This window comes from Phaenicophaeus curvirostris, chromosome 3, assembly GCF_032191515.1.
Source record: "Phaenicophaeus curvirostris isolate KB17595 chromosome 3, BPBGC_Pcur_1.0, whole genome shotgun sequence".
Lineage (NCBI taxonomy): Eukaryota > Metazoa > Chordata > Aves > Cuculiformes > Cuculidae > Phaenicophaeus > Phaenicophaeus curvirostris.
The window spans coordinates 86655081-86681051 of record NC_091394.1 but is presented as its reverse complement, the minus strand read 5'-3'; the positions used below and the strand labels follow the sequence as shown (position 1 = coordinate 86681051).

The 25971-nt window shown below is 45.4% G+C and overlaps 2 protein-coding genes and 1 long non-coding RNA gene across 3 annotated transcripts in view; 1 reads left to right on the top strand and 2 right to left on the bottom strand.

Annotated features, from left to right (window-relative positions):
- The first annotated feature begins 621 nt into the window (after positions 1-621).
- FBXO32 (F-box protein 32) lies at positions 622-25137 on the top strand. The gene is made up of 9 exons (XM_069854616.1): positions 622-870; positions 3771-3883; positions 5580-5629; positions 6289-6381; positions 13204-13297; positions 14141-14325; positions 17819-18001; positions 19165-19308; positions 19988-25137. The coding sequence occupies exons 1-9, from the start codon at positions 755-757 to the stop codon at positions 20075-20077; spliced, it is 1068 nt and encodes a 355-aa protein (XP_069710717.1). The 5' UTR covers positions 622-754; the 3' UTR covers positions 20078-25137.
- Positions 11637-13449, bottom strand: LOC138719383 (uncharacterized). Its single transcript, XR_011337209.1, has 3 exons — positions 13434-13449; positions 12406-12541; positions 11637-11879 (listed from the first exon to the last, which is right to left on the bottom strand). It is a non-coding gene; the product is annotated as an uncharacterized lncRNA (long non-coding RNA).
- Positions 14423-25971, bottom strand: part of NTAQ1 (N-terminal glutamine amidase 1) — a 35139-nt gene continuing 23590 nt past the window's right edge. The window contains exon 6 of the mRNA XM_069854620.1: positions 14423-14787. Within this exon, the coding sequence (XP_069710721.1) occupies positions 14714-14787 (74 nt within the window). The 3' untranslated portion in view covers positions 14423-14713. The remainder of the gene's footprint in view (positions 14788-25971) is intronic.

Sequence of the window (25971 nt, the reverse complement as noted above, 5' to 3'; positions counted from 1 at the left end):
TCAAGGATATGGTTTAGTAGTCGACAGGTGTGATTTCCAACCAAACAATTCTAGAACTCCAAGTTGTAGAGAGGAGGGTGCAGGACAGGACAAGGAGGAATGGCCTCAAGCTGTGCCAGGGGAGGTTCAGACTGGATATCAGGAAAAAAAATTTCACAGAAAGGGTCATTGGGCACTGGAACAGGCTGCCCAGGGAGGTGGTGGCGTCACCACAGTCACCATCCCTGGAGGTGTTTGAAAGATGGGTAGATGAGGTGCTCAGGGACATAGTTTAGCGGCAGATAGGAATGGTTGGACTCGATGATCCAAGAGGTCTTTTCCAGCCTGGTCATTCTGCGAGTCTGTGAAGCACGGCGGCCACGGGTTTTACTGCTGCCCCCACAGGCAGCCCCTGGCCACGCCCCCTGCAGCGAGGCCACGCCCCCCGCCCAGTGGCCACGCCCCCTCACCCGTGTAACCGCGCCCATCCTGTCCGCCCGGCCGCCCCCGCCTCCCCTGACCACGCCCCCTGCCGAGCGCGGGGGGCGGTGCCGATAAACACCGCCACGTGCGGCGGGCGGGGGCGGGGCCAGGCGCGCGCTTCCGGCAACAGAGCGCCCCGCGCCGCATAAATAGCGCGGAGCGCGCGGCGCCCGCAGACCTGCCGCGGCGGTAGCTGCGCGTCAGTGCCCCGCGTCCCCGCTCCGGCCCTCCCGCCGCCTCTGCTCCTCCTCTTTCTCTTCTTCATCATCTCGTTCCCCCGCGTCCCGCCGCCATGCCGTTCCTGGGGCAGGACTGGCGCTCCCCCGGGCAGAGCTGGGTGAAGACGGCTGACGGCTGGACGCGATTCCTCGACGAGAAAAGCGGCGGCTACGTGGGTGACATCAGCAGGTAACGGGGGGGGCGGTGGTACCGGTGCCCACGGCGTGGGGCCTCCGGTGAGCCCCGGGCGGGTCTGCCTCGGCCCCCGGGCACGGAGGCTGTGGGACGGGGTGGGAAAGCGAGGGAGGGGCGAAAAGGGAATGGCAGAATGGTTCGGGTTGGAAAAGATCATCGAGTGCAGCTCTCGAAACGGTCGCTCCCGCACGGCCCGGGGGAAGCGTCGCTGCCGGAGGGCGAGCTGGAGGTGTCGTCCTTCCTCCTCCTTCCAAAACAGCCCTTCCCCGTCGTCCCTGGCTCTCGGGCTGGAGCAGGAGGATGGGTCCTATAAGCCATAAACCTTCCCCGGACCATGAGTAATGAGCCTTCCGTGCAGCTTGACTCATCAGGCAGCAAAACATCAACAAACCCCCTGAGATGGCGAAGCGCTGCGGGCTGCGTGGATGGGGGCAGGAAGCCGTGGCGGTAGCGGGGGTGTCTGATCCCTGGCCAGATCGTTTCTGTCAAAACCAAACTTTTCTTGCAGAACTGCGCCTTGGTTTCAGCTGCCTGAAGTCACGTTTTGGTTTGCTGCAACCCGGCCAAGGGATGGGGTGGGGGGCCCATGACGAAAGGGTCTTGGAGCAAACCGGGATTCACTGTGAGCCCCTGCTGAGGTGTTACTGTGCAAGGAGGCTTGTGTAGCAGGTCTCTTGCCCTCTTTTATGCAAGCTGTAAATAAAAATCAAGTTTAGAATGCAAAACATTTGATTTGTAAATAGTTATAAAAATGTCTGGCAGGTGGTGGTGTGATTGTGTTGGGAATACTGAGTTTGTCACATGTTTATACATCCCTTTTCCCATCAAAAAGCAAGGAGGGGACACACTGGCCCCAGGCTGAGGTCCTTGCAGTGCCAGATGCTGATGTCCAACTGTTCAACTTATGAAGATGCCTTGGGTAGCGTGTAAACCTGGCAGCACATAAACAAGGGAATAATCTGCCTCCCATACTGGAATTCATCCACTGCTGTTGTTATGAAGGTTTCAGATTACAGAGTCATTCAGTAGGAAGTCAACAGTTAAGGGTGTGCTGTTGGCATGTAAGATTTAAAGCAGATCTGTTCAGGGCTTGGATTTTGTCACTGCATGGGGAATGTTGACCAGGCCCTTTATTGATTTTTATACTGCCCTGATAAAATAATGGGCTTGAACATCTCAAAACAGCTTCTTCCTTATTGCCCTACTCTGTTCTTGGGGCTTAGGTCTCCCCCATCAGAAAGCCACATGGACAAAGGAAACGTTCAGCTGTGCTGTTCTGTTCTTGGGCTTAGGTTCTTCTGAGCCAGTTCCTGAAGGTGTTGCTATTCCCACTCTGCAATGGTAGAACCTGCAGAAATGGTGCCTTCCCCATGGCTGTGGAGCTCTGCAAAGGGGGACTCGGAGGAAGGGGGAGCTGAGACTTGCAGTGTCCTGAAGCTGGGGAAGGCTTCCTTCACCTCTGGGGCAATTGCAGGTGCCAAACGAAGACTCCAATCTGTACACTGCTGGAGGAGGTCCAGGCCCCTCATGGGGCTAAAACTCTGGCTTGGTCACTTGACATCTCTGCATGCTGGTACTGTGGCTATGCTAACAGCAAACCTCCCTCTCCTGACTGTGGGCCTGGGCTGGTGACCCTGCTTATCAGCAGGGGGAAACAAGGAGCCTTGTCCTGCAGGTTTTGGGAGCCTGTGCTGCATAACTGTTGGTGTCAGTCAGTACAGTGCTCAAACTTTCTTTGAGGCTAAACAGTGCACGCATGAGGTCTGCAGAGGAAGCAGCCTGGCTTTGTATGCGCCCTTGTGGCTGTCACAGAGGAAATTTGCTCAGTGCTGCAAGCAGCAGCATGTTCATGTCAGAACTCTAGGGGTGTCCCAGCCCAGTGCTTCCACAGCAGCTGAGAGGGTCAGTGAGGTGTCTGGGGTCCTTCTTAGAATTCAGACCTGGGGACAGCCACCTCCCATCCTTTGAGCTGCTGAAGCAGTGGGAACATCTCTTTTGTTCTCCTGGATGCATTGTCTGTCTTCTCCCTAACACCTGTAAAGCATCCCCAGAGCTGTGGGCAGCATGCTGTCTGCAGGGGGGCCTCTGCCGAGAGCTCCTGGTGAGTACTGCCTTCCACTGCCACCCCCAGGCATCTGCACCATGGCCCTGTGGCTGCCCAAGGGCTTCTCAGTTTCACATAGCTGCTTGGATCTGCCGGTTTGCAGAATGTGGAGATGTTAATGCACAGCCTCTTTATAGGTAGTCTTTCATTGCCCTTGAACAAAATAGGGGGTTATTGCTCCCTTTGCTAATAATATGGTCACAGCAGAGCTCCAGCAAATGCAGAAGATGGGCAGTCTTGGACAAGAGATCCTAGCTGTTAATTTATACAGCCAGTACTATGTGGGGTTTGCAAATCGCCAGCCAAGTCTTAACCTCAGCTGAGCTCTTCCTGTAAACTTGAAAGAAGGTTTTTTAGGGACTTTTGTTAATAAGTATTTTGAGTGAACATAATATGTCCTGGGAGATGTCTAAATATGTCTTTCCATAGAAGTCTGACTGGCTCAGAAGAATCTACTGCCTACAATAGGAGGATATGGTCTTACTTAAAGATCAAGATGGATCAAATGGAGGAAAAGGGTAGTGCCCAGCAGTATACCAGACCAAACTGTGCAATCTGCATCACCTGCTTCTGTCTGTTTTCTTAGCTAGCACAGAAATGAGGCACTAGAGGCTCATTTGAAAATATTGTTACTGGATACAAGAACTGCATGCAGACTTCGCGAGAGTAGCCTGCAAGTAGGCAGCTTTGGAGCTCACAATGCAAACCTGTGTATTTCCTCTCCTTGCAGGGAAGCAGTGTTCATGAGACTGCAGAAATAAACAGAATCCTTGCTTTCTGTTATTCACAGCTTTTGTAAAAAGGATGATCACAACAAGGAGAACCTCTTCAACAGTCTGAACTATGATGTTGCTGCCAAGAAGAGGAAAAAAGACCTGCTGAATAACAAAGCCAAGATTCAATGTAAGATGTCTATTTGGGCTTTTATAAATAAAAAGTTGGTGTAGGATAGTGGAAAATGTTTCATATCTATGGTTTTTGTATGGTACATGAGGAGTCATCCAGACCGACTTGAAGGGCTTTGCGCCCATGTTTGACCTAAGCAGAGAACTTGGATACAGTTTAACATGAAGATTTATGCCCTGTTAGTAATCCCTGCTCTGAGGAATTGTGCTTGTTGTGATCAAATTTGTCATTTGTATTTGTCAGAAGGAGGGTAATTTTTTCCTATGGTACATTCAAATGAACTAGTTCCAGGTTTTTTCCTCCCCCCATAGACTTCCTTCTGCACAACAGGCTAAATTTATTCTTCCTTCCATATGCATGTTGAGTACTAACCTACATCACTGGAGGCTACAAGCCTGAATGTGAGCTTTGATGCTATCTCTGTGTGCGGAGTGCATGAAAAATGAAATAGGACTTCAGTTCGCTCAAAACAATGGAAGGTTTGAAGTCTTTCTGTATGCACAGTGAGCAGCCAGGGTCTCAGATGGCACACTGTGGGAGGACTCCAGGGAGCCTGCAGGGACAGCAAGGTCTGTGTTGCTCTGATTGCTAGATAGGTACTGGAGTTAGATGCAAAGGCTGCAAGTGTAAACATACACAGAGGAAATGAGTTACAATTCCCACACTGCTCCTAACTCATTGTGCATCCCCCAGGATTTCAGAAACTGATGCCAAAAGCAAGCCCCTCTGCGCATTTTGTTCTCTGAACAAACAAATGTTACCATGACAGTTTTTGGCTGGGTTCTGCTGTGACTTGCTATTTAAAAGGGCCTGATGCAGGATCTGCGTGCCTGTAAGTGAGGCTGGGCTTGTCCTTGGGCTTGCAGTACCAGACAAACACATTGCTGCTTCCTTAGGTGGGAGAAGACTCCAAGACTACAGTATTTCTTTTGAGGAAAGGAGTCTAGCAGCATGGAGAGAGGACTTCTCTTACTGTTGAATTGCCAGTGTGTAGTGGAAGAAAGTTAGAAGCCCGTGTTAGAATGGGGTGGGAGCATAACTGTTACAGTAAGGACTGTTCTGCAAACTGAGTTAGCAGTGTGTGGTGGGTACAAAGAAGCTATTTTGGGGAGTGGATGGGACAACTCCCATTTCTGAGGGAAGGGAGGGGCAATCAGAAATAGGAAAATTTTGGTCCCAAAAGGTTTTGCTTTTGTAGCCAGTTATCTGCAAGCACAAGCATGCTCCTCTGATCCTGACCTCACTGCTAAAAGCTCTCTTGTATTCCTTGTGTCTCATGACATTTTTGTTCAACTTCAAATTTGACATTTAATCCCAAGCAGGTAACCAAGGTAATGAATAGTTAATAAAATCAATAACAACAGAATCTGGCTGTCAGGCACACTTACTGTCTGAGACCAGAGAAGAGGAGGTGCTATAGTATATCTGTGGCTGGCACATTAAACATTTAGAGTCTTGAGCTGTGCCACTGAAACAGAAGCCTTATCTAAGGCTCAGGGCCACTGTATCAAATGAAACAGTATGGAAACAAAACAGCTCAGCAAGTTGCTGGTTTTGGTTTCAGGTGTGGTGGTGTGAACACGGAGTAACTTCATTTGTGCTAAAAGGGCAGTAAGTGTTGTGAGCAGAGCAAAGATCCAGCCCTCTGTGAGGTAAAAGATTAAGTGAGCAAAATGTGTCTTTGTCCAAACAGATTTCCACCAGGAGAAGTGGATCTATGTTCACAAGGGGAGCACAAAAGAGGTGAGTGCTACCATAGGTTGTTTCCTCTCCACTGTTTTTTCCAAGTGGTGGAAGATCCTGTGCGGATATAAATCAGCAGAAGCTCTTAAGAGATAAGTGAAAGACCTGGCTTGTGGTTGGAATTTCAGCAATGATTTTAAGCCCCAATCAGGGAGCCTGGGCTTGCTGTACAAGGCCCTGTACATGTGTTTAAAATATGACTTGTTTGCTTCCCTCGGTTAAAAAAAAAAAAGCCATTTGCAGACCAAGCTGTAATACTGTTCTTGGCTGTCGCCCAGTACAACTCTAACATGGAAAATCATTGGAATTCATCACAATGGCTCGCTCATGCTCATGGAGTGAAGCGGCTGTACGAGACCGCTCTGAACTCACACTGTATATTGAATGCTGGGAATGTGTGGCTTATTCTCACCCATAAATTCATGGGTTACGAGCATGGGTCAGTCTTGAGAAACTAGCATATCTGAAGTGGGCCATGCTCACTCTTGACGTCAGTAAGTGTGGCTCTGCAGGAGACAGCCTGCCTCCTCTGTCCGTGAGCTGGTCCCATGGTTTGTACCCACTAGCTTGCTAAATCGAGTTGCCCTGGGTCACGTCTTCCTGGTGCTGTCTGGACTCATGTCTGCCAAAACATGACCCAGTCTGTTTTTTCTTCTCAGCGCCATGGTTACTGCACCTTGGGAGAAGCCTTCAACCGACTTGACTTTTCCAGTGCTATCCTGGACTCCAGGCGATTCAACTATGTTGTGAGGGTGAGTAAAAGGCCAGAGTTTATTTTGCCGTGGTGGTGGTGGAGCCTCTGAACTGAGCGCTAGTTGGGTGATGGGAAGCATGGGCAAAGAAGAGAGATCCAAACATGCAAGTTTGGGTTTCAGCCTTTACTGCATTAAGTAGTCGATGGAAGCTGGGTGGATGAACTGCCAAAACGTCTCCTTTGTTCTGTTAAGTGGAGAGGGAGGGAGGTGGTGGTAATGTAGAAGATGGGCCATCCTTAGCCTAACATTCCTATTGCTTTTCAGTTGTGAAATTCACTTCTGAAACCCAGAAAACTTAGCCTTTAATTCCTGAGTTCTCGGTTTAGCTTCTAAATGTGATTCCTGTAGCCCCAAAAGGAGCATGGGCTCTCTGTAGAGACCATAGAGCAGTGGGGACCTCTTTGCATGGAGACTTGAGCTTTGCAAGGGCCATGGGGGTTTGTCTCCTTTGAAGTTGTATAGGAGTTACTCTGGGGGGCTGAGCATTTTGGGAATGAGAGGATGGGCTATACTTGAAGACACTGATCTTAACTTCTCTGTTAAGGATTGTGGTTGTTCTTAATCCCATGTGACTGGCAGCGGTTTCAATGCATGAAGCATTTGGTTAGTTGTGACTCCATTAGTTGGTAAGGAGTCATCAACCCCAGATTCCCACTGCTGTGGCTTTGCATAACAGGTTGGGGTTTCTCTTTTGGCTCTGGGTGGTCAAGGCGGGTGGTAATGGTTGAGGGAACTGTTGTCCCAAAGGCTGTGTGTTCATGAGTATGTGATCTGCAAACTGATCTCAAATTTCAGAATGCTCATCAAGGTTTGGAATTTAATAAGCTTAAAATCTGTTATTGACTTGAGGCTGTTCATAAACATCTCATCAGCAGTTGATCGCTGGTGAGGCACCAGCTGTTCAGGTTTTAGGTTCTGGAACAAGCAGCTATGGTGTTGCTTTCCCTTTGAGTCAAATGTCATGAAAAGTGTCTAAGGAAGTGATCTGAGCAAGTTCACCTTTGTTTGGTCACGTGTTGTTTAGCTGACAAGGAGCCTGTGAAACCCTCTGTTGTGCTGGGAAGGGTACAGGCACTGAGGGGTGACTACCCACCTGCAGTGCAGGGATGGCACTGGCAATTACTTGTGTGTCCCACTGCAGGGGTGGTGGCAGGGAGTGGGGATTCTGGGGAAGGAAAAGCAGGATACAAGTCCATGGAAACTCAGGCTGTCCTCATTTTGTTGGTCCTGTGACAGCTTGTATTCCTGCTTGTACAGAGAAGGTGATCAGCAGCACTGAGGTACTCGGTGTTTTCTTATATCAGATATACATATGCAGCAGTGTCATCTTCAGGGGGATTATTGTGGAAGAAATAGTTCGTGCCAAGGCTATAACCCTTAAGTCAATTGTAAAGGAGGAAAATAAAATATAACTTGTATTTGGTGCTCCAGAGATTCTTTTGGCAGACTTTCTGTCTTATGATAATGAAGAACTCCAAAGACCTCTGCTAAGCATGTCCTTAGGTTGTGCTGTGCTGTGTGCCGGGCTTCTGCTGTTCAGCCTGATGTGATGGGTGTCTTGCATGGACTGCAGTGATTGAGCAGAAGTCCCATTAAAGTTTTTGAAGAGCGAACTTAAATTTCAGTGAAGTCCATGTAGTCTGGTGGGAAGGCTCAAGCTGACCTTCCTTTTTCATATGAGGACTTCACAGAAACATCCCAAATCTGCTGTGTATCCCAAATAGTGGTGTTCTGTATGGAAGTCAGCATGTGTCCTTGATTCTATAAATTACCTCTTCTGAGCTTTTAAGAGTAGTTTTCCCCCTAGTAGTTTTAAGGATACAGCACAACTGAGAAGGATAAAGCTTCCTAATTGAGACTGACTTGTGGTTTGGCAGATTAAAGAAGATATTAAACCTGGTACCATGGATCAAATATAAAACTGACTTTTTAAAATGAAAGGCTTGTATCGGCCAAGTCTCCGGTCGATAGTAGCTCATAAAGTGCCTTTTGTGCCAGATTTACTCATGAAGAGCTCTGCGTAGATGTGGATCTTGTTTATGGTCCTTTGCAAATCGCAGGCCTCCTAGAGCATACAGATGAACAATCTGTCACATGGAAAATGCCTTCAACATTGGCAGGCAAAACATTTTTCCCTTCCCTCCCTCTGCTTGTTCTCCCTAGTTCCACCCGTTTCTCAGTGTATCTGATTAATGTCATGCTACTTAATTCATCAAACATGCTTTCCAAGGGGGGAAGTTTAGAGCTGAAGGCCTGGGGGAGAGTAAGAGGATATCTGTAGGAGAAGGAGAGGAACAGCTACAGGCTTGAGACTCTGCTGGCTACACCTGAGCTTGCCCTGTAGAGCTACATCAACACTGATAGCAAAATGGGCTTTCAGGCTGCAAGTTGGCTTGCGTGTCTTAAAGCATTCCTTTCTGAATTTCTCTGAAGTGCTACAGTGTTTTCAGTGCTGAATTTGTCATACCAATGAGCCTGCTGCTTAAGATATCCTGGAGTTAGGTTCTCGGAGTTCCTAAGGGTCCACTGATAAAATGGGCACGTCCTTCAAATCAGGTGATGTGAGCTGCAAGAAGCTTGGCAGGTATTTTTGGTGGGCAGATACCATCAGCTGTAGCCAGTGAGTTCATGTAGCTGAAGCGGAAGAAGTTTTCCTTCATCAATCTTGTCTTGACAGTCTGCTGATGGAGTGCTGGAAGTGCGAAGGGTAGGTATTCGTGCCATGACTTGGTCTTTGCTCATCTTTTAAACTGTAGTATCTGTTTGCATATTACAGGACAATGCTTCCTGTTTAGACTTAGTAAGGAAGTGTGATTGACCCAGAGAACCCAAACTGTTCTTGATCTTGAAGCAGTCCTGGTTTCTTTGGTCTTACAGATATAATGAAAAGACTGGGAAACATTCTGTAAGCATAAGTAATATAAGCACAGACAAAAGTGCCTGCAGCCCAGAAACTGTTGATTCCCCTTCGGGAACACTCTGTTCAGATGACAGTGAGGTTTTGCTGGCTGCTTCCTTCAGAAAGATTTGTCATATGACGGTTGTGTAGTAACATCTCAAGGGAAGGTGCTGTTTCTGATCATAATAGCTTAGGTCAAGTTAAGCTGCATGGGCAAAGCTCATCTGGAATAACATGGTCTTGTATTGCACAGTCTGCTGAAGTAGTGTCTGAAATTTTTCTTAAGTTTTCATAGCAGTTAGGTCCAGGAGTCCTGAATTTATGCTGTGCTGAAAGAATATCAGCTCGATGCTCTCTTGTGGAGATCTGTCAGCACCTGTGCTGTAAATCATTATAACTCGCCTTGCTCTTGCTTTCCCTCCTAGCCAAAGGCCGATATGACATTTCAGCCGTGGAAAATGAAAGGCTGTGAGAGCAAGGAGAGGCTAGAGGAGGAATTTTCCTCTAAGCAGTCCATGTGTGAGGAGCCCTATCTACAAACATGAGGAGCTTATGGACCCCCACAGGGTGCAGTCCAGCTTCCCTATAGCAAGTTTAGGGTATTGAAAGGGGGATTTACGCTTCAGTAGTTTTGAGACTTGTGGCTTAATCATTACAAAGCATTTCCCTTTTTGAGGCAAGGTTACACCCTTCTGCTTGATCCAGCCTGCCTGCTCAGGATTGTTTGGCTTGGTGTGCTTTAAGTCCCTAGCTGTGGGTTGTTTGGGGTATGGATTTTTCATACACCCAGTGTTAAACAAAGACAGTGGCAGAAGCACTGCTTGGCTGTAGCAGGTCTAAGCAATGGTTCCCTGCCATATGGCACTATTTTGTTTGCTGTTATTTTTCTTCACTCTAAGAGCAGAGCAGGTCCTCCTCCCATAAGAATTAAGTGGCCCATTGCCTTAAGTGCTAGTGAGATTTGAGCAGGAGCCCTTTCACACTTGTGGGAAGTGAGCAGGTTATTGGCCTGCTGTGGAAAATACTGCCTCCTGCCAGCTTTGTAGAGACTCTGGAGTAGTAGCCCATTGCATCTCTTGCCTTTCCTCTATGGCTCTGGTGGACCTCAGAACAAACAAAATAGATGTGAGCTAGTAGGAAGCATTTTCTGGGCAAGGTACCATTCCTCTTTTTCAGCTTTGGAGGAGCTGAAAGAGTGAATTGAGATCCCAGAAAACATTGGGAATACCCTATTTTATGGAGGTAATACAGACTTCCTAGCTCCAGTTAAAATCAGCTGGAATGCAATTGCTTAGTTTTTGAAAAGCAGGCCTTTTAAAATTGCTTTTAACCTTGCCCTGTGCACTCTCTCTTACCATCTGTCCCTTTCAGCTGAGCGTGGGCTGGACTTAATGCAACTGCATCATAACACATGCTTGCAGCTCTCCAGCCTTTTTACCCTACTCAGCATTAATCTGAATTCATCAGCCTGCTTTTAGTCTGTATTATGCAAGTGGCGACATTGATTTATTTTTTTATAATGCTGTAGACCCCAATTAGGCCATCCATTAACAGAGATCCTACTCTGCTGGGTCTGTGCCAACACTAAAAGACCCTCAATGCACTGGAGCATGTGGAGCACTGATGAACTGTATTGCTTACCTGGGGTTTTGTGTATTGTATGAGCACGGAAGAGTAAAAAACATCTTTTGATATGGGGGGGCTTCAGCCAGCAGTCCCTGGAAGTAGTGTAGTCATAGAAGTATTCACAACATAGTTTTCATATGGAATTTCATCCTGTGTTTATTGCTGCAGGGAAGAGAGGTGACACATGATATCTGAGCTGGTTCACTGAACATAAATTGAATCTTGATAAACACAAACAAGGCAAATTTGAATCTGTTCCTTTAGTTAAATTAATACTGTACCAATTTAGTGTTCTTAAAGGAGCTCAGATTTTTGTCCTTGTTCATCTTAAAGAATAGTCCTGGCATCTAGTTCTTGCAGCATTGCATTACTTGATGCTTATCACTGGGTGCATTTTGGCATTTTCAGTAACAGGCACAACATTGCTAACACCCAGCCTGGAGGAAGCTGTCCCTGTGCCAGCTCCAGAACAGTGCAGTTGGGAGGCAGCAGTTGTTTATGCACAGAAGAGCTGATCTGGGTGTATATGTGGCTAATGTACAGATGGAGTCTGCCAATTTGTCACTATAATCAAAGGTCTGAAGGCTAAATAATTTAGTGTAAGCAAAGTATTACATACTACTTTAGGACACAGATATTTTTTTCATCCTTTTCCAGTATTTCAGGAATTAAGAAAAGACATTTTTGTAAAACTTTCCAAACATCTTGCTAACTACCTTGTTTTTAGGGGTATCCAGTACTTGTGGTCTCAGTTTAGCTGATATAGCAAGAAGTTCCACTGATGCCTGTGCACCAAATACTACCCAGCTCTCCAGAATCTCTTGTTTCCCTCAAATGCACCAAGAAAACAAGCAGCCTACCCTTCACAAGAGTTAGCGCAGGGTTTTTTCCATCTTGTTTTCTTTTGGTCATGCGAGGTGCAAGATATTAATAGAATGTAAATTCAAAGCCATCTGATGATGGTGTTTGCCTGGAAATATAAATGGAAGAAGGGATCGGTCACTCTAGGCAAATTCACTGCTCCGAACTGGCAGTCGCAAGCCAGTGCCTGTGGGAGCAGAGGAAGCGAGTGACTGCAGTAATACATCTCCCTGAGCCCCGTGCTTCATGGGGTGACTTTTTGGATACATTCCTGTCATTCTTGTAGCAGGGCAAACAGTTCAGCTCATGACTTATCAAGTCTTGTCAAAAGCCATCTTAGTTACTTGACACAAGTAGTTGCACCTCCTTTGGGCTCTCTGCTGTGCCAGCAATGGGATACTGTAGCTAGAGATGATAAAGGATTAATAAGCTAGTCATGCGGTAATGTGTCGATTGATTTGTAGCATAAAGGGTTTTTCCTTTCCTTTCTAAATTAAAACAGAAGTCTATGTACATCCAAAACAAATGGACTGACACGTGGACAGTCTGTATTTATATAATGCTGGGGGAAGGGAGGGAGGCTTGGAAGATCACAGGCCACATGTTCTGCAGAGCATGATCCACAGGAAACTTACCCAGCTGTTCTTGTGGTGGTAGAGCTGGGGAGGAGAGGGCAACTGCCCTGTGGGAAATGCTTCCTTTAGCAACTGCAGCCCAAATTCAGTGTTTGGCTTGTATGTGAGTCAGGAGATCAGTGATGGCAAGCAAATCCTAATTGAAAGTAAAAGCAAGGTTTTCATTAGGGGATGTTACCATTAGGGGACAAACGGGACAAGGAGGTTTGGTGTTGCAGCTGTATGAGCTGAACAGAGGAAGAAACCTTGTGGGAACAGGGGTTTGTTGGGGGAGGGGCTGTGGGTTTGTTTTTAATATGGTGCTTAACCTTTCTGTTGTGGTGACAGCACTCTGACAAAACCCATGCAACCCAGGAGTTTGACGTAAATTGTGGAGTCTGATTCTCATTAATGGCCCATCAATAATATCTCTATCCAAAGAGGCATTTGCTCGTGTTCCCTAATAACACTGCCTGTTTATGCCCCGGTGAAGGATGGTGACGTTTACTGTTTGTTGTTCCCTCAGTGTGAATAGAAGCTGTTGCTCTGTGGTTTCTCTGAACCATGAAATCAAGGGGTTTTTCCTCCTGAAGATCATTAGAATGCCTTTTTCCCCCCCATTCCTTTCAATGTGGGTTGAATTATTTGGCCTCTGCTCTCCTCCCCTTTTGTATTATTCGGCTCTGTTGTCCTGTTTTCCTTTTATTTTCAAGCTGCAAACAAGCCTCTGGACTGTTTTGCTGTGTCATGTGACCAGGAGTCAAGATTAGAAAGGTATCTCTGTGCTCTAAGGCTTGCAACTTCTATTTTTATCCACAGCTGTTGGAGTTGATAGCAAAGTCTCAGCTGACGTCACTGAGTGGCATTGCCCAGAAAAACTACATGAACATTTTGGAAAAAGTGGTACAGAAAGGTAAGAAACAAACAGTAAGGGGGAGGCTGATTTAATCTGCTGTACTGTGAGAACCACATCCTCTGCAACAGTCAGGCAATGCATGACAGGTGGAGAGGGGCAGTACTGTTTAATTCTGTAGTGCAATTCCACTTACCCACTTTCCCTTGGTGGAAGGACTGTGCTAGGGGGTGGGAGTGGGAGGAAATGTCTGTATTTTGTTAGGTAACTGGGAGGCGATTCCTCCTTCTCCAACTTTCCTTGCTACCACCCTTTCTGCTTCCTACTGAGTCCTATTTTTGACTGCAGAAGAGAGCTGCTCCTGCTTCCAGCCTGGCATATGTGCAGTCTCTGCTGCCTTGCTGCCAATTCACTGTATCATCAAGTGCTCTGACTGCTCTGGAGGAAGGGCAAGCTCGAGGGCTGTCTTCACCTGCTGGGAGGTTGAATTGTGATTGACATGTGCCACTTCCATTCCTGATGCTTTTGTTCTGGCTGATGCCTGGGAATTGAAAGTGCCTGGTTAGTGTGTGTATACATGAGAAATACCCGAGCTATTTCCCTGCAAGTCACCTGGGGAAGGTGATGAGGAGGTGCACATAGCCTCTTGGATGTATCTGAGGGGAAAGCTGGCCAGTTGCCAGTGGCTGGAAAGGGGAAGTGCTGCAGAAAGGGCAGATACCACATCTGCTTAACCTGCTGTGTCTGGCTGATGTTTAAGTGCTTTCCTGTAAAGAGAAAAGTGCAGGTTGGCTCTCTTGACAGGCCAAGTGAGGTTATAACAGATGAATTGACTGAGAAACAAGTAGGCTCAGAAAAGGATTTGGATGGTTCCCATTTTTAACCTTTTCTCTTCCTCCAAAGTCCTTGAAGATCAGCAGAACATCAGGCTTATACGGGAATTGCTGCAGACCCTCTACACCTCCCTCTGCACATTAGTTCAACGGGTTGGCAAGTCTGTCCTGGTTGGAAACATCAACATGTGGGTGCACAGGATGGAGAGCATTCTCCACTGGCAGCAGCAACTGAACAACATTCAGATCACCAGGGTAAGCACACAACCTGAAAGCTAAAAATAATGGGGCTCCTTTGTGAAACCTTCTTGTGTAGCAGCTCTCATTTGGGTGATGCCTCCCAGTGAAGGCAGGAGTGTGCTTACTGTAACTGATCACAGACTGTGGTTTGACCCCTTGATGGCCATGAAGTGCTATGCAAACAGAGCTGGGCAGGAAACCATCTCCCCCTCTTGAGAGTAGTCAGAGGTTAGGCTTCAGTATGAAAAGTCAGCTCTTTCTAGCTCTTTCTTAAACTGAGAAACTGCCTTCAGAACTTATTCATCAGATAGTTGAGAGGTTTTGATTTGTTTCACTTGTAAATTAAATGCAAACTTCCAGATAGCTGCATAACTTCATGCTTCCTGGCTGAAAATATCAATGATTATTCCAGTAGTCTGGAGCTGCCCATTCCAGCCAGATGAGTCCTGGTTTCACAACATCTGTTTTCAACAGCATCTGTGGGGATAGGAAAGATGTATTAGTTGATAAATTCCTTACCTGGCTTTGCATGGGAATCAAATCTGAACTTGTTCTACTTCACAGAATCACAGAAGGGCCAAGGTTGGAAGGGACCTCTGAAGGGCATATGGTCCAACCCCTCTGCTTAAGCAGGGACACCTACAACCAGTTGTCCAGAACCATGTCTAGACACTTTTTCCACCTCAAATGGATACTTGCTCCACAGAAATGGTACAGCTTTCCCTGAGTGCTGACCTCTTGTAAGACTTTTCTGCAGTGAATTGGACTGTAAAGTTCTCACTTGGCCTAAGGAAATGTGAAAAGCACCTTTTTCTCTGGTGGGTCAACCACAGAGGCATTTGCAAAGGATTATGCAAAGGGCTTGCTTTCAGCATTTCAAATGGCTGTGTTCTCTGGGCACACAGCAGTTTCCAGTCTTTCAGTGAGTGACGCAGGCAGCAGTATACAGGAGAGGATGAACTCTGGGGAGTATGAGGGATTTTGAAGAGCCGCAAAAGCATCAGTGCTTTATTTGATGATGACCTCTGTCCAACCCCTGTTGTCCCCTCCTAGTTCCCAGGTCCTAGGATGGGCTACAGCTCCCTTGGCCCCACAGGGGAAGCACTGGCCTTACTGTAAGAGCGGCTGCTGGGGCACAGCAGGTCTGTGAGCTGGGGAGCTGCCCTGTGTCTGAGCACTGCCAGGGCCATCTCCCCTGTGCAGCTGTTCCCCTGAGAGCACCCCACAGGTCAGGACCTACCTCCTGCTGCTCTACTCAGTAGTTCAGTGCAGGTCTTTCATAAAACCCAGATAAGCATTTCAAAGTACTCTGTGCAGGCAGAAGTGCCTCGAAATATTGCTTGTGAATAGAACTGCCTTTTATGTAGACTTACTTATGTAGGTTTACAGACATTTTTCTAAAATAGATAAGACAGATGTTGAGCTTGCAACAAAAAAAAAATCATGCCACTAAAGATGACTTAAGATCAAGCTAGAATAAAACCATCTGAGTTTAGGCGAAGGAAGAACAAGAGCAGCTCTGCGCAGCCGGTTGCTTAGTGTGCACTGAGTGCTGCTGGTGTTTATGAAGAGGGAAATGTCTTGCAACAGCCAAGATCTAAACCTTAAAAAAAAAGACTTGCAAAATATTCAGTGTGTGCTAGAGCTGCTTTGAAAGAAACTCTGTCCAGAAAGTGACACCATAGTGATGTGCTCTGATATAATATCTGCTTCCAAAAAAAAGCAATGTTTGAAAAGTCCTGGAAAGGGTACTGAGGGAAAGAAGTAGCAGATAAGTCTTTGGCCCTGGCTTAGAAAGCCTGTAAGGATTTGCTTTGAGTCACATTAGTTTTGTCAGAAATAAGACAAGCATAAGACTTGGGTGTTTTTGACTCAAGAGCCTCTGAGCTTAGTGCTGCCTCTTGTGCCCTAGCAAAGCTTTTAGGTAGAGAAAGTGCAGGTGAGTGCAAGAGATGAGCTGGCAAGGGAGATCAGTGGAAGTGATCCAATGCTCCAGTGCATTCTTCCTACCCCAAAATATGATCTCACTTGGCACTGACGGGCAGAGATGCAGAGTCTGGATTTGTGGATGGTACTGAGAAAGCATCTACCTACAACCAAGCAGTGTGCTTGCAGCTTAACTCTGTGTGCAGTGTTAAAGCTGTCACAGGGAGAGATAATCTGTGGAGATGGCAAAGATAGTTCATTGCTGGAGGGGTTGTTTCAGGCCTGTCTTGCTGGTGGTGATGACCAGAAATGATGCCTTGATTGAGAAGCTGTGGTCCTTGCAGGTACCAGGCAGTGGTACATGACCCAGGCAGGCTGGTCACAGGGACACTGATGGGAGCTGTTTGGGTACAGATGTACTTGTTCCCCTGGAGTTTCACATGCAGTGGGATGGCTGGAGATGAGACTATATGATTAAAATCAGCCTCATGCAGTGTCCCCCTGCTGATGGCAGTTCATGTGCTTCTTGTTTGAAACAGTTAATAGCTCTGCCAATTGTGAGACGGGTGCTATAACTCTGTGACTTAAAATAGCAGCATCTCTGTGCAGGGCAAATGATAAACTTGGCACATCTGTCTAACATTGTTTTCTCATTGGGGCCCAATCTTAAAAGCTGCTGTTTGCCTTAATAAGGCTGAGGCTGGTTTTGGAGCAGCCAGAACCTTGTTTGTGGTCCTTGCTGATGCCTTGCTTCCATGTGTGCCTTGGACTTCCTATAAGTCTGGGACCCATTGATCAATTGTGCTCCGTTTGTCCTGGAGCTGTGCTGCCATGTGGACTTGCAAAACAGTCCAAGCTAGACTGTGTAGACCTGGCAAAGGTGGAATGGGGATGAAGATGGCTTTTGGGTCTTTAGGCTAAAGTGGGCTTTGGTGTGGCTGAATAGCCTGGAAAACCATGGCTGCAGCTGGTGGGAAAGGAGCAAATTCTTCAAGTGTTTGCTGAGGAAAAGTTAACCTTGCCAGCAGAGACCTGGGAAGCCATGCAGGGAAAATCCTGCTGTGGGTACTCATCAGCCTCTGCTGTGGTTACAGGATCCTGTGATGACATAAGCTAAAACACATGGCTGAAGAGCATGATATTCCCAGCAGTGTGTAACAGAAGGCTGAACTTGAAGTTATGCCAGTGTCCCTGATAGTGGGGAGATTTGGATGGTTAATAGCAGATACCACAGTGTAGCCCATGTGCTGCTGTAGTGAAAGGTGGTGGTGGTGCTTCTGGGAGGAGAGTCTGAAGAGTATGGATGTGGGATGGACAAGAAGGGGAGGGAGGAGGCTTAGACTGCAACTCTGCTTTCAACTAGTGTAATACAAATGCATGTCTCCATTCTTGAGGATGTCTCAAACTGTTCTGGGGCAGAAGGTCAAATGTCTGTATGTAAAATGTCTGCTAATTCAGAAAAGGGAACTGCTGCTTATTCTCTGCATGAAAAGCAATGCTTAAAAAGCAGTAACTCTCCTGCAAACTAGAATTGCTTTGGGTTTCAGCTTCCTGTGAGTTCAGTTTTGTCTGTCTTTTCCAGCCTCCCTTTAAAGGAACCACTTTCACAGACCTGCCATTGTGTTTACAACTGAACATCATGCAGCGACTGAGTGATGGGAGAGACCTGGTTAGCCTTGGTCAGGTGGCTCCAGACCTGCAAGTGCTCAGCGAAGACCGGCTGCTGTGGAAGAAACTCTGCCAGTACCACTTCACAGACAGACAGGTACAAGGAAGGATGCAAACTGCTATTAGTTGCTTGTTGTTACCTACTTGCAAGTGAACAAACATGGCTAGGACCTTCTTACTTGACTATCCCCTGGATCTAAGGGCTGTGCTGCAAACATAATACAGGCTGGTATGAGAATGGCTGTGAAGGTGATTTATATAGAGGGTTTTGCATGCCACAGCAATGATTCCTGAAATAGGAGCCTGAGGAATTAGTCATATGGTGAACTTCAACCCTAATCCAGGTGGTAACAACTGCAAGTCATGCAGTTGCTCCTTGCCCCCACGTGTATTGGGAAAACGTGCAGGCAGGCTCCAGCAATCACCCCGATGTCCCAGGGACTGACACCATCTGAGAGAATCCATGGATGTGGTCCATGAGCAATAAGTTGTACTCTCTTGCCCTTTAGAGCAAGAAAATCCCCTCTGAGCTGTTTCATGAGTGACAGGACAGGGTGTGGAAATCAGCCCTGCTGCTACCCACATTGTACCTGTGTAAACATCTTTGGCCTTTTGTAGGCTGGAGATCATCTGGGGTCTTATAAACTCAAACAAGCAAACAAAAATCCCCCTCTCTGTTTATGGTGAATGTCTGGGCTGTTTGTACCAGAGCTCTGTACTTTAGGGACCATGTTGCAGACTTCTCTGCTGACTTGCTTTATTTGCTCACTCTGAATCTGAGTTTGGAAGCAATGCTGGAGAAGTTACTTCTACTAACAAGTACATTCAAATCTGCTCTCTGCAACTAATGAGCCCTAAAAGAAAGGCAGGTGTCTCCCAAGCTAATGTGATACTGACTCTTAAGAGTCAATGAAAAAGCAAAATACTTTAACTTCTGAAATTGTTAAATGCAATTATACTTACTGTCCTGCCAGCTAGAAACAGTGGCTAAAGTAGCAGAAAATAGCTCCCAGAATTCAGGCTCTTGTATGTTTATATTTGCAAAATGGAAATAGACTTTGATAATGGTACTGGGTGAGGCTGTTGCCATCAAGAAGCTGGTTATAGTTGGATATTCAGAGCAGGAGTTTTCTTGGCAAGGATGACCCTTTATGCAAGGGAATGGAGAGCAACAGAAGTTGTAAAAACAAAAACTAAAAACAACAGTGCTCAGACAAAACAACCCAACATTATTTGACCTGCTACAATTTTTTCTTTAAGATTCGCAAGCGGCTGATTTTATCTGACAAGGGACAGCTGGATTGGAAAAAAATGTACTTCAAGCTTATAAGGTGTTACCCACGGAAGGAGCAGTATGGTGACACGCTGCAGCTGTGCAGGCACTGCCACATCCTGTCCTGGAAGGTATGGGGTGCTGGTGGGATGAACTCAACTGGGATCATGGGACATGAGGCACTCAGTGCTACTTCTGATTGCAGCTGTTTAGGGTGCTGCAATTCCTTTGCCTGCATTACCGTATTTCTTGTGTATTAATCCTCCCTTAGGTATTAACACCTTTTCTCCTCTGCTTCAAAGATCTTGTCTGCTCTACGTTGAACAAGAGTAGTGGCCATCAAGGCCAGAGGGGAGGGAGATGGGCATACTGTACAGCTGCCTGCAAAAAATCATCACTGCCAGCAGCCCCTCCTACCTGTTATGTGGAGGTCTTGGCAACAGGATTAGCTGGAAGGAGAGAACCAATGACTAAAAAATACCCCAGGACAGTCTGCTGTCCACAGTGGTGATATCCAAGGCGTGTCTCTGGAGTTAAACTCCTGTAGCTCATTGTAGGTTCTGGCCTCTCTTCCCTCAGAAGAATGAATTGGATCTTTGCTGGCTTGATTTCCCATGACTTGCCAGTAGCCCCTAAAATATGAAGCCCAATTCTGAGCTGTCTGCTTTGGCAAGAGTAGAAATATTATTCTGGGCTCTGCTCTATCTATTTGCAATCAAGATGTCTGCCAGAGGGGCAGTGCTAAGTTGGCTGATGTTCTAGCGCCCTTTCCACAGTCTCTCTAAATGGAGTTGTTTTCTCCTTTCCCAGGGTACTGATCACCCTTGCACAGCCAACAACCCAGAGACTTGCTCCACCTCACTTTCACCGCAAGACTTTATCAACTTATTCAGGTTCTGAACCTGGGTCACTGCAGCTTACGTGATTCTTACAGGATGCTTTACACCACTGAGCATGGACACTCCTTTTGTAAATAGTGTAAATATTTGTGTTTGAAGCTCCTGAGTCAAGCAACAAAAGGATCTCGGAGATGAAAGGTGAAATTGCTCACTGATGCGCAGCACTTGAGGAATACAGACTTTCACAGGACTGGTGTATAAATGCAGCATGTTGTACAGAGTCCCTTTTTTATGATCAGAGTACAAGATACAGGGCAAAAAACTTCATTTTTTTGTTTTTAGAAGTTAAAAAGGAATTTGCCCCTCAACCATGAGAACACTTGGTTTGTTTCTAACAAAGCAATACGAGGCTAGGACTGTTGAACTCTCTCTCCATCTGATTTTATTTAGCATACATATTTATAAATATGATGTTTTAAAACTATTTATGAAAAATATCCCTGTGACAAGTTTAATACTTTTGTTTTTTAAAAGGACACATTCTGAAATACTTAGGGTAGAACTCTAGCCTACTTGCAAAAGAGAATCGCACCGTACCACTTTCTACCTCTAATAGATTGAGTACCTTTCAAACAAAAATCCAGTGTACAATGTGAACTTTTGTATTTTGTACAATGATTTCAAGGGAAATGTTTGTGATAGTAAGCATCTTTTCTTGTATTAATGCTTACCTCTTTACATTAGTTTTCTTGTTCTACTCAGTGCTTGAATGCCTAGATGATAGGCACCATATAAATACCTAAGATTTCACTCCATCCTCTTTTAATTTGTTGGTTTTATGAAAGACTAAGCAAAAGGGAAAAGAGAAGCTGCAAGAATGGCGATTATCTAAAAGGGAGGAAGCTCAATTATAGAGGAAACAAAGGACTGGATTTAATCTTGCAATGTAAATTTGTATTGACTCCACTAGGTTAATAGCACTGGTTGAAATCCCAGGTGAGGTTAGTATCTGGTTCTTCAAGCCCACGTTTTCCTGATTTTCCAACATATACATTGCTCTGTATTCCCACTGCTGTCAAGTGAATTCAGTCATTTGGAGCTGGTAAAATATAGGAAAAACTGGGTGAAATTACGTGGTTTCAGTCATTGGAAGAGCAGCAGCATCAGTTTAAGTTCAGACTATTGGATTTTAGGGTGATGGCTGAGACAGCATGAAGAAATAGGTCAGCATTTTCCTAAAAACAGCAGTCACAACTGGTGTGAGCTAGGGATTTCCAACATGACACTTGACATCTTCCATTATTTCTCTGTGCCAAGGGCATGGCAAAGACCCAGCCTAGTCCCTTCTGCTTCCAGTGCTGACCTTATTTGCAGGATCTTCTAACACTAGCCTAGAGCTAAGTTTTCAGTCCTATGGAGGAAGTAGCCAAACTCCTAACTTCACTGTGACCATCATCTCCTTTGTTGCCTACAATACTTCACTGTTCCTTACAGTGGAGCTTGAAGAATCCAGCTTGCGTAACCATTTGAAAACCTGCAGTGGAAAGTGTTTGCTGTTTGCCAGTAGATTTCCTGTATAGCACTTTCTCTGTGCATGATATCGGCAGGATGCCTCAGGAGGGTGAACATTTAATGGCTTGTGTGTGACTATGAACAAAGAATTGTGAGGAAGAGGAGTACTCAGGACAATTCAGGAAGAACTACTTGAGTTAATTATTGTTAAATATTCTGTTCCTTTTTTACATTTTTATAACTGACTTTCAACACTTTTCTGCAGCTGTTTATATTTTTAAAAATTGACAGTATTTGCATTTTTGCAAACTAAATCACTTTGCATGCTCTTGTAAGAGATGCAAAAAGGGAAAAAAAGATGCCTCTAGATGGAGCAATGGGGAAGTGGGGGAGGAAGCCTGGGAAGGAGCAAATTGGGAAAATGCTGACAAGAACTGCCCTTCTCCTGCCTTTCAACAGCAAATGCAACTCTTGCTCTTTCAGAGAGCTCTGAGAGTCCATGCCAGCCTTAGCTGTGACCCAGTGCTTGGCATTCCTCAGACAAGGAGAAACCAAATCTGCGACAGGGAGCTTTATCTTGGTGTTGATGGACCCATCCATCAGTTTGACTGTGGGTGGAAAGCATAAGCCTGCTGGTCATATTCTTGTCAACTGAAAGTGATTTAAAAGCTGTTACCTTGGGCAAACGAACTCAGGCTTGTGGGGGGGTATTTGTGAGAGAGGACAGTTTGTTTTCATTCCCACATTGATGGCAGTGGGGTAGCTGAGGCTGAAATCTGGCTTGGTAAATGAGGACATTGAGGACAGAAATCTGCAAGTGAAGCATTGCTGCTGTATTTGGAGATTCTTGTAGTTACTTTTTCTAGCGGTGAGAGGTCCCACACCCTTCAGTGTCACCTGTTTCCAGCACTGACTTGGGGTTGGTTTGATTTGTAGTTGTGCCTCTGCCACTGGTAGTGAGCCAGCCTGTTGTGATGGGGAGGCAACAGTATTTCTTTATGAGATGCTGGGGGGCTCTGCTTAGTCTGAGTCTGTGCTTAGCAGGTGACACTTACCCACTGCAAGACTGTGACACTGGGTAGATTTTGAGCTCAGGTTTGAATCCAGTCCTGCACAGCAAGACAGAAAATCCCAGTGTTCAGCCACAATTTGGGAATGTCTCGGCTCCCACCATTGCTCCTATCAGCCCTTCAGTGGTCTTAAGTGAAGTGTTTATTCCGTGTCCTCTGCCCAGAGAGTATGGGTCATGCTGACAGCACAGTTAATGCGCAACCGAGGCTGCTGTTTATAAGACTTTAGTGTTTGGGGTTTTTTTATTTCTTAGCGCTGTGTAGATCTTAAAGGGTCAAAGTGCTGAAGACATGTTAATACATACAGACACTGGTGTGTTGCTTGTGCAGGGTCCTCTGATACTGCTGTCAGTATCTAAAGCAGCAGAAAATCAAGCAACTACTGTGCTAGAGAACAAAATGGGCTAAACAAGAAACAGAATAAGCCTTATTCAGTCAGTGCCTCAGTCATTACCCTTCTGCTACAGCAACTGAGACATTGATCTCTTTGGGAGACTCATTGTTACTTGAGTGGCTGGTACAGGGAGGTATTGTGGTGAATTCGGTTTTCTTGTATTAAAAACTAAAAGCTGTTGCATCCAAATACCTTTGCCTTACCACTTATAAACAAAGCAACCAGTATTTTAGCAGTGCAAAGGCACCTGCTTCACCCAGGATGGCAGAGTAATAAAGTTGGCAATGATAACAGGGGCTTCCAGGCAGGATGGTGTAAGGCTGCTCAGTGCAAAAAGGACCTCTTTGTCTTAGGACAATTGTGGCAAAGCTGTTGTGAAGGGAAAACAGGCTTTTAATTGTACTTTGGAAATAGAATGCTCTTTGAAAGTGATATTTCACCTTCCAGTTAGTTGATGTGTGACCATTAGACATGCATCAGTTTTTGTACTAGGAAAGGAAGGGGTTTACCTCTCCACAGGGTTTTCTCCAGCTAGCATATCCAGTAAAATCTCATTATCTTCAGAGGATGTGTTAGCTGGTACAACAGTGTAGAGTGTGGTGCTGTGAAAAGGAAAAGTAGATCCATGCATGGGAGGAGGCTTAGGAAGGGAGAGATCCCAGAGATCTTTCTTTCAGCTTTCCAGAAGAGGCAAGTATTTGGAGTTCATTTTAGTGTGACAGCCACTTCAAGAGGCACAATTTCAGCTGTACATACCTTAAGCCATTTGTACTAACTATGGTATGGTAAAGTTTGATCATAAAATGTGTGCATTTCTTATATTGTTTGGGTTTTTTTTTACTTGTGGGAGTTTCTAGATCCTTTAATTTTGTAAAGTGATTAGGAAAACATGTATTCCTCTGAAGACATTGCTTTGTATGTAAACATTTAATTGCACCCTGCCACTTTCTGTATATGAGAATATCATTTTCTATTATTTTTCTTTGCCCCAGGTTTTGAACTGTTTTGTGTTCCCATTTCTGTTTTACTTTAATTAGTCTTGCAAAGCTATTGCTTTCTAGACTATGTGCAGGTACTAAACCAGCTTTTCATGCCCAGAAAATTCCTTGGCCCTTAATAGCTAAAATTTGATTTAGAGCAGGAACATTTCAGATTCTGTTATGCAGCTAATAAGTCAGATATGCTGTTTCACGCTTATCTCCTGCTCAATACAGCACACCGGACTTGCCCTCTGGGGTGGTTCTTACAAACCCGTTGCACAGCTTCCCTGTAGATCAGCACCTTGCCAAAAAGATGTAGCTTTAAATTAAGATGCCATGCTCTTGGCTGGCCTGTTTGCAAAAACATAGACCCTGTGGAGCTGATGGCTGATCAGGCTGATAAAACTCCCTGTTACAAGGTTTGGGACCCTGGTTTTCTGCTGCTTTTCTCAGCTCACTGTTTATAGTGAGGCTTGTTAAAGGCTCTGAAGGTGTGGCCAGCCCTCCATGCAGCTGTCAGCATGTGGCTGCTGGGCTGTGTGAGTGCCTTTACTGGTACCAGATCTCTCTCCCATGTCTTCCTCCAGTGATTTCATTGGTAGCAAATCAGCTTTGCAGGATCTGGCCCTAGGGAGAACAAATCCATCTTGTCCTTGATGTGTGCTGTCTCCAGTATAGCTTAAACACCAGAGATTCCCCCTTTGTTGACCAAGTATTGCTCTCCTAGGAGAGCAATTCCTATGAGGGTGGAACTTTCATTTCTTTAGCCATTATGTGCTGCACAGAATGCTAACAGGTCTGCTGCCAAGAGAACATTTTAATTTGAAATAGCAAATATGCTCATCTTTAGGAACTAATCTATGATAATTATAAATACCTACTTATATATGAAGAGAACATGTGTTCTGTTTTGTTTTTCCTTAAAGATGTAACTAGAGATGACATGAAGTGAAAAGTATCCCTTGTATATTAAGATTTCTGTTTAATATTAATTATGTATTAATATTATTGTGTGGTTAAAATCCTTCCATTATAAATTTGCACAGTTTTTTCTTTGCCCTTTGCATGTTCAACTGATTTTTACAGCTGTTCTGTGCAAACAGTAATGTATTTTTGTAAAAACTTTTTTGACACTGAATTGCAATAAATGTTCAAACAATGCGAACCACGGAGTTGGTTGTTTCCTTGCTTCCAAGTTGGTGACCTTATCAGCCTTGAGCTTCTGGTGAGTGTAAGCAAAGACGCTTCTGCAGGAACATAGAGAGCTTGAGTTGTTGTGGCACTAGAAGTATATCCCTAAAAGAGCTGTTTTATCATTGTGCCTCAAAGGAGAATGAGGTGAATGGAGCCCTCACTTCTATTTTGTGTTTTATATATATATATATAAATTATGTATATATTTATATATAAAATAGCAAAAACAGTGCTCGTGTGGAGCTCATGAATCTGTACTCTCTCCCAAAGCATAGAGTGACTGTTGCCCCAAAAGCGCTCATCAGTGCTCGTATAGCTCTGATAGCTTTTGACTTCAAGATGTGGCTCACAAAAATGTTATCAGTGACTTTGATTTTTATCTTTATTTTTTAGTTAAGATTGCATCTTGTTAGTCAGGATTGCACCAGTTTGACCCAGGCTCCTGCTCAGAGGGAATGTGAGTAGGAGCCCACTCAAGGGACTCAGTAAATAGGGGGAAAATAGTTGAAAAGGGAAATGGAATGTCTCATGCTGGAACAGGAGAGGTTATGGTAAAACACAGTGACTTGCCTCATGAAAGCCGTGCCAGCTATGAAAATAAGCACAAAATGGAGGTACTTTTTTGTTTGCACTTTTATGCAAGGTATGTTTAAGTTGGTTTACAAGTCTTCATAGTTGTGCTGTGTCTCAGGAGCATAGTTACATGGTGGTACCCCTGGATGCAAGGCTTTGGAAATAAAGGACACCAGAGCCTTTTCAACAAGGGTATAAAAAAGCACTTATGAAGAAATATTTTGTATTCAAA

Bases quoted from the DNA above. Each gene is read 5' to 3' on its own strand.
- FBXO32 (XM_069854616.1), top strand. From the start codon at position 755: ATGCCGTTCCTGGGGCAGGACTGGCGCTCCCCCGGGCAGAGCTGGGTG. The intron at 871-3,770 runs GTAACGGGGGGG...TGTTATTCACAG, and splicing joins TACGTGGGTGACATCAGCAG to CTTTTGTAAAAAGGATGATC. The intron at 18,002-19,164 runs GTACAAGGAAGG...TTTTTCTTTAAG, and splicing joins ACCACTTCACAGACAGACAG to ATTCGCAAGCGGCTGATTTT.